Raw genomic sequence first — 8,425 nt, forward strand, 5'->3', positions numbered from 1 at the left:
GGGTAGGCAGATTTAAGATTGGCTGGTTTGACTAACTTCAGTGGGCACAGGGTCTGAGAGCTGTCTTAAGTAGGACAGGGGAATACCAGACCTGAATGTGAGAGCCTGATAGAGGAGATGGGGGACAGAGCTTTGGATTAGTGAGTTTGCATATGAAAATCACCACTTACAGATCAGCTGTTTACTGTCTCTAGAAATTGGCTGGCCCTGAGAGGGGCAAACCCTCCAGGGTCAGCAAGACCCCAGATATCAAACCATCGGAATAAAAAGGCTTGCTTAATACACCTCCTCCATAATCATAACAAATACAAAGGGCTTAGATTAGTCCAGCACAGAATGAAAACTCAGTAAGTGTTATTATTTATGATGATGATGACTAGAACCATCCAGCACCCTAACTTGAGAACTTCCTGGCCATCTGACTCAACAGCCCAACACCTGAGCATCACCACCCCTGCCTGCCCCAGATGGATGAGGTTAGCAGGGGAGAGAGTATATTGAGAGGTGGGCCCCTAGAAATAGCTGGTTTGATATAGTCCTCTACTAGCTCAGTTAGTAAAGAATCTGCCTGCAATGCTGAAGACCCCCGTTCGATTCCTGGGTCAGGAAGATCCGCTGGAGAAAGGGATAGGCTACCCACTCCAGTATTCTTGGGCTTCCCTTGTGGCTCCGCTGGTAAAGAATCTGCCTGCAATGTGGGAGACCTGGGTTCAATCCCTGGGTTGGGAAGATCCCCTGGAGAAGGGAAAGGCTACCCACTCCAGTATTCTGGCCTGGGGAAATCCATGGACTTTATAGCCCATGGGGTTGCAAAGAGTCAGACACGACTTTCACTTTTCATCATTAAAAAGGATGACCAAGTACTCCATATTCTTTAAAGCAAATTTACGTAAATTACCTTAGGTTAGAGGAAAGATCATTTCCTGGCATTGTTGCAGATATTTCCTGAGTTGGGGAATCTCAGTGAGTTGAGACCTATCCCCACGGCCCAATTCAGTGATAGCCCAGCATCCTCTGAATCCCCTAGGGCATCTGCCATGGTCCTCAGTGCCGACCACACCTCTCCCAGCATCCCTTCAGCACCACCCAGCCCATCTCCCCTTCCATCCCATATGTGCTGCTCACAAGCAGTGGTTTCTTCAGTCGTTACCATATCATGATGTATGAAGCAGAGGTGATAACATAGTTGATCCCTCTAGAATAATCTCAGCATTGAGTTGTTCTGACATTCAGCCTCCCAGATAAACATTCTTCCACTGCAGTTTTATCATCATTCTCATTTGGCAGGTAAGGAAACCTGGATTCAGAAGGGAAGCAACCCACCCAGTGACATACTTCTAGCGTAGTGTAGAACAGAATCAGGACTTGAACCCTTCAAGGCAGTCTGACCTTCAGATCTTTATTTTTTCTTTCCGTTGTTTCACAGGAAGGTTCCTTCTTAGAAAACACAAATATAATAGAAAAAATATGTCCTTTCTATCTCTGAGAAAAGACAGTTTGCTAATATTTTGCTGTGTTGTTATTAATTCTCTTTATATCCATATACATATGTGTATACATATATAAATCATGCATTATTATATATATCAATATGTATATAATGGTTTTTAAAAGTGTAACATATCTAATATACAGTTTTGTGTCCTGCTTTTTTTCACTTAAATTTATATATTTAGCATTTTTATATCAGCAACATTGAAATTTCTAATAATAATAATAATAAAGTATTCCATTTCATTTTAATGATTTACCATCATCCCTATAACCAATTCTTGTTGAACAGTTTTGTTATTGCTACTTTTTTTCAGTGTCCTATATAATGGTGTACAGAAGATCCTTATAAATGAATTTTTGTTTATATCCCTTATTTTCTCCTTAGAATAGTTTTCTAAAATTACAAACATGGGGCCAGAGATCCTAGCCACATTATATTAAACTGTTCCATTTCTAGCTTTTGATTCATTTTAATTCAGGCACCAGAGAAGATATCCTGGGATAAGCAGGACTTCTAAGACATCATGAAAGCTTAAAGTACATCTGAGGTAGCAAAACAGCTGTCCAGTGTGGCAGAAACTCAGGGGCCAGTGTGATTAGCCAGCAGGCTGACTGGGTGGGTGTGTGTTGGTGAGGGACACAGAGTTGCAGGTGACATATTGCCCCAGCATCCCTTAACAATGTCTTCCCACAGGACTATCTGGTATGAACTCCATGCCAGGGAGTGGCCTTTCAAGACCCAACCAGCAGAGGCAATAATCTGGCAAATGGGCACAGGCATGAAACCCAACCTCAGCCAGATCGGCATGGGAAAAGAAATCTCGGTAAGTCCCAGGATGGTGCCAGGTCTGGGAGACGAAGGGAGAAGTAAACACAGTTCTAGGCACTCCTTTTCCCACACATTAAGGTTGCAAATGCTTCCCTGGAGGGTGATGAAAATGCCTGCCTACAGCCTTGTCAGATAATGATTTGGAGCTTCGAAGGCAAAGCTTTCAAACTATGCCTGCAATTCAGGTTCCTACCATCAGGGTGCAGTACACTTGGCCAGATTTTTCCTAGCAAGGGATTGAGTCTAGTAGAACCAATGAATCCTTTTTTTTGTTATTTTTAAAAGATATACATTAAACTATCACCAGTATCAATTATTCTAATTTTATTTAAATGCACATAAAAAGTTTAAGGCATCATCCAACTCAGAACAAGATACATAAAAACACAGAGGCCCGAGTATAAATTAATAATCAACCTCTGAAACACATCAGGAAGAATCCTCTGTTGATCAGAAAATAGATGAATCAGGGAATGTGTAATTATCTGGTATTTTTTTTTTTAAGGATTACCTTTCTCTAGATTTCCTTTCTCATGTGAGGCGATCACTGGTAGAGTAATTTTCCCCTCTGAGACTTTCAGAGGCACTTATAGTATTAGATGTGGATAGAAGCCTCAGGATCTTCCTCCTCCCTTTTGAGAAAACTGTCAAGAGACTCCTTGGGGAGCACTATTAATTTCAGTGTATCCCATATCCTCTATAATAGGATTTACCTAGTTAGCTATAGAGGCTCAAAAAGTGGATAAGTAAAATGATGGATGATACATGGGTAAATAGTGCATGGCTGGATGATAGATGAAATGTAAAATACACGAATTGAGATGGATAAAGGGGTAAGTGCACAATAGGTGAGTGCATGATGGATGGATGGATGATAGTGGAATCTGAAAGTGGAGCAAATGGGTAGACAGATCCAATGAGACGCCAAGGAGTACTCAGCAGTTACTATTTACATTAAATCACCACGTTGGTTCCTTTTAGGACATTCTTCTCTTCTGCTGGGCCTTTGAACAAGAAGAGAGACCTACCTTCACCAAACTCATGGACATGCTGGAGAAACTGCCAAAGCGAAACCGCCGCCTGTCTCACCCTGGACATTTCTGGAAGTCTGCAGAGTAAGTGTTCCTTCCCTCTTAGCATCTCTTCCCACTCCCCTCTCACCTGTGGCTTTTGTCACCTTTTTGCTTCCACTCCAAACTCCTCTGCCAACTATCTCCTTTCCGTGTACCCACCTCCCTCCCCGACACAACACCCTTTCCCGGTGCGTTTCTGTTCAGGGGAGTCTCCTCTGGAATCTGGGTCCTAGAGGTGTCCACACAGGGCACAGATCCCAGTGGCTACCATGGCTATCTCATTGCCCATCCCTTCCTGATGAAGATTGACACCCCAGTGAATCTGAGCATCACATGGTGAAATGGTACCCTGAACCCACCAAGCCCTACATGTCAGCTATTCATCAAAGTACAGAAGTCCTGAGGAGTACCTATTTCATGGATGATAAACGTGTATGAGTTGCCTCTGCCCTGTTCCTGTACTGATGGCAGGCATGACTAATCTCTCACCGCACATTTGCCATCACTCAGTGATGCTCATCAGCAGTTACTTAGAATCAGCACATTGATGCCTTTCCTGGCCATTCCAGATTTGGTCTAACTCCTTTTACACATGGAGATACTGTGGCCCACAGAGACATTCAGCAGCTCAGCCACATCTGCATGGGGTGTTGGTGATAGAACTGGGGACACAGGTCAGGCTCCAGTTCTATAATTTAGAATTTGCTCTCCCCACAACCTCAGCCCCTACAAATTCCTCACTCACACTCATCTGGCTTTGAGATGGTTACTCCAATGGTGTGGTCCTTCCAAAAGCTACCTGGGTTGCAGTGGATTGGGGGAGTGCTTGACTAAAGTAGGCCCAGGATCTGGGCCCTGTCTAGGGCTTTGTCTGCAGAAGGGACCAACCAAGAGGTCTCAGCTGCAGCCGACATGTTCCAAGGAGGTCAGCAGCTAACTCAAAACTCACCCCTGGGATCTTGGGTGGGCCCTTCCATGGCTCAGATGCCAGAGGAGCTGGCATTTCTAGAATCCTCGCACACGGCAAGTTGAAGGCAAGATGGGCAAGCCTGTGTTCCAGAGCAATGCATCTCAAAATTTAATACACATTCATATTACCCAGGGGCTTTGTTAAAATGCAAATTTTCATTCTGTTAGGTCTGGGGTGGGGCCCGAGATTTTGTATTTTTAACAAACTCCAAGGTGATGCTGATGCTGCTGGTCCAAGGACCACACCCCCCCTTCAGACCTGTGTTGTCCAATAACAGCCACACACTGTATGGGGCTATTGAACAGTCAAAATGGGGTGGATCTAGATTGAAATGTGCTCTGAGTATAAAGTGTACACAAAATTTCAAAGACTTGGGAGAAAACAACCACAGCAGTTAATCCCTTCTCTCCCTAACCCCTAATCTTTCATCTGTGTTCTGTCTCTATGAATGTACCTGTTCTAGAGACTCCATTTAGCCAGTGCATACAATATTTGCCCTTTTGTATTTGGCTTCTTTTACTCTGCATGTTTTCATGTTTTATCCACATTTAGCACAGCGGTCCCCACCCTTTTGGCACCAGGCTTCGTGGGAGACAGTGTTTTCCACAGACCATGGAGGATGGTTTGGGGATGATTCTCATAAGACACATGCAACCTAGATCCCTCGCATGCCCAGTTCACAGCAGGGTCCATGCTCCTATGAGAATCTAATGCTGCCTCTGATCTGATAGGAGGTGGAGCTCAGGCGACAATGCAAGCAAGAGGGAGCAGCTGTAAATACAGAGTAGCTTCACTTGCTCACCTGCCACTCACCTCCTGCTGTGTGGCATGGTTCCTAACAGGCCACAGACCAGTACCAGTCTGTGACCCAGGGGTTGGGGACCTCTGTTGTAGCATATATTAGACCGTCATCCTTTTTCATGGCTGAGTGATATTCCATTGTACATATATACCACAGTTTTTTGTCCATTAACCTGCTGCTGGACACTTGGTTTGTATGTGCTTTGGGGCTATTGCGAATGGCATCGCTGTGAACTTGGTGTGTGAGCATTTGTTCAAGTCCCTGCTTCCAGTTCTTTCTTCATCACCTCGACCACCAGCACCATCTCCATCATCTGGGCATCATTTATTAAGCACATATGTGTGAAAGGTGCTGTGTCAAGCATTCTATCTGCGTCATCTCACTGAATCCTCAGAACCCCCACCCCTTCACAAGAGGTAATCTGGTAACCCCAGAGGAGTGCCCAAGAGATTAAGTGCCTATTCCCAGGTCACACAGCAAGTAAGGGGCAGAGCAAGTATTGGAACCCAGCTTGGTCTGGACCTTGATCCCTCCACTTCACTGCTTTCTAGGCAAAGACTGCCTGTGTACTTTCTGGGTCTCTTTCTAAAACCATTCAGGGAGAGTGGGCATAAATTCTGGCCCCAACAGCCCAGATCAAGGCTCAGCAGCAGTCAGCAGAGCCTCCACTCAGAGCTGGGGTCTGTGATGTGGCTCTGGTCTCCCCTCCTCCTCCTGCATCTCCATCCCCCACCGAGCATTCTCAGCAGCTCCACGTGGCCTCAACCCAGCCACACCTGGGTGACCATCCCTAGTCCAGAGGTCGCTTGCTCCAGTGAGGAGAGCCTGCTACTTGCAGGCTGTGCACCCTTGGGCAAAACACCTAACCTCTCTGAGCCTCAGTTTTCGCATCTGTAAAAGGGGTACAGTGTGCCTTTCTTGCGGACCGTCCTCAGGTTTAAGTGAGATCAGGTATGTGTGGCACTCAGCCCCAAGCCCAGGGCCCAGCAGGACCACCGCCTTTTCTTGCAGAGCATGGGAACCACTCACCTCAGACCACCTGCCCTCCGACAGGGCGCTGATTCACAAAAGATGATGTTGTCACACCCATGTGACCTCTTGCCACTCTCTCCCTTCTCTCTGCGCTCCAGGCTGTGACCGCTGAACCAAGGGGACAGCGCTCAGCTGCCTCAGCTCCCAAGCCACCTCTCCTCCCCCGCTCTGCCCTCTGCCAGTTCAGGAGGCCAGAGGCTCACCATCAGAGGGTACCGACCCCTGCCAGCCTGGGAGCGCTGCACGACTGAGCCCGGCGGCTTCCCTGCACCCAGACTCGCGCCTTTGCTCGGGCAAGGGCAGGGACCCCCCCGCCAGGACTTTGCAGGACCGGCTAGGGGGACACGGAGTTGATCAGTGAGCCCCGGGGGACGGTGTAGACAAGAGAACGACGGGCTGGATGCGGAGCCAATGGGCCATGGAGACAAGGGCAGGGGGCCCACATGGGCAGGCTCGCAGGGCCTGTGTGTGCATGTGTGTCTACGTGCGCGATGCCATCTGCTCTCAACTCCTCTTGACAACAGGAGTCAGGCTGCCCAGGTCCAGAGCGGGGCACCCCACCCCCAGCTGTTTCGGTGTCTTCATGGGGGGTTTCGGCTGCGCTCTCTGCAAAGATGGTGAGAGGGCTGCAAAGCTGAGCACCTGCTTAGTGGAGGCTACAGGGCTGAGATCTGGGCAGGGGGCTCAGCTGTTCCTTTGCAAGCGTCTGTTCTCAGAGGCTCCACCCAAGCCCGTCAGGGTTTGAGTACTTTGGCATCTCGTTCCGAAGTGCATGGCTTCTGCCCTCTGGGTCTCTCTGGGGTACGCTGCCCTCTTTCTGCCGCCTTCTCCTGTTCTGTGACAGCCCCATCCCTTTTTTCCTCGCTGCCCCCCACCACCACCATTTGGAAAGCACAGTGGCTCCCTGGCCAGGATGACTTCAGGGGGGCTCCTTCCAGCCCACCTTTATCCATGACACCCTCTGAAGTCTGAGCTTTGGGAAATGGGGCTCTGGGAGGGACACGTTCTAGGACATTCTTTTTCCCTCCCTCTGCTCTGGCACTCACACCAGCTAAGTTTGTCCACCACGATGACAGATACGGGTTGCTAGGTTATGTGTGTGTATGTGACAGGTTGTATGGCGTGTGCATGGCATCCTGTTTGCCAGTGATCCCTCGCCCACCCCCACCGCTTTGCCCTTAAGAAGTCCTTGGGGAGGCGAGGAGGGCGGCTGTTCTTCAGGGCTTTGTGTCCTGGGCTCTAGCCGGTGCCGAGCCCCAGAGTGGCTTCCCCATCCGATGTCTCTGCACACTCGGTTCCCCCACCTCCCATCTCTTGCCCCCTCGCCACCTGGACCAGCTGCTTTTTCTGACCACACTGGGGTCCAGTGTTCTACATGGAGGTCGCTGGGAGCAAGTTAGGTGCAGAGCGATAAGGAGAGCCTCTGTCTTATGTTACTTATATTACAAGGGAATGTCTTTCGTTCCCCAAACCCTGCACCCCACTCACCTGACCTGGCATAAGGGGGAACTCTGTCCCCCAGTAGGGTACTAGCAGGACAGCTGGGCATTAGGCAGGAGGCCCGGGGTCGGCCCACAGTCCTGCCGAACTTCCTGGGCAGTGCCCAGGCTTGGTTTATTCTGATCGCCACCTCATCCAGACATCTCCCTCCCAGAGAGGGGACCTCAGACTTCAAAAGCCCAACCTAGGCTTAGACTCAACATCCAACCAGAGAAACGGGGATCTTTCCCACTCTGGGTGGCCCCCAGACAGGCTCATTCTCTGGGGGCCAAGCCTGCTTCCAAACTGGGGAAAATGATGAGACCAGTCATGCTTCCCAAGACCCAGGCCGAGGAGGAGCCCTGTGCCTCCCCAAAGGCCTTCCTGATCACCTTCCCAGTGCTCCCAGCCGCCTGGGACCAGAGACTCCAGGCCCTCACACGGGCCATTCCCGAATGTTCCTTTTCTGGGGGCATCTGTCGCTGTGGCCCTCGAGCCATCTTTTATGTGTCCTAGAGCCATTTATACATGTTTGCACAAGCCCCAGCTGCTCTGATGTTGCTGCAGGCAGCTCTTGTCAGTGGCTGCCTCCCTGTCCAGGCAGGTCCCCCAGCAAACGTGCCCCAGACCTCCGCTTGAGCCTTCTGAGAGTCTTGCATCTCTTTAGCCCAATCAGACTTCTTGGGTCCCTGGACCCCAGTCTTTATCAGGGACCTCTGTGCAGGGAAAGGAAATGGGGAAGGGGA

The 8,425-nt window shown here is 49.2% G+C and overlaps 1 protein-coding gene across 1 annotated transcript in view; it reads left to right on the forward strand.

The window, feature by feature from the left end:
* Positions 1-3,442, forward strand: part of KSR2 (kinase suppressor of ras 2) — a 454,968-nt gene extending 451,526 nt beyond the window's left edge. The window contains exons 18-19 of the mRNA XM_069557572.1: positions 2,189-2,318; positions 3,305-3,442. Of these exons, the coding sequence (XP_069413673.1) occupies positions 2,189-2,318; positions 3,305-3,442 (268 nt within the window). The remainder of the gene's footprint in view (positions 1-2,188; positions 2,319-3,304) is intronic.
* Positions 3,443-8,425: the final 4,983 nt, after the last annotated feature.

Source organism: Ovis canadensis, chromosome 17, assembly GCF_042477335.2.
Source record: "Ovis canadensis isolate MfBH-ARS-UI-01 breed Bighorn chromosome 17, ARS-UI_OviCan_v2, whole genome shotgun sequence".
Classification (NCBI taxonomy): Eukaryota; Metazoa; Chordata; class Mammalia; order Artiodactyla; family Bovidae; genus Ovis; species Ovis canadensis.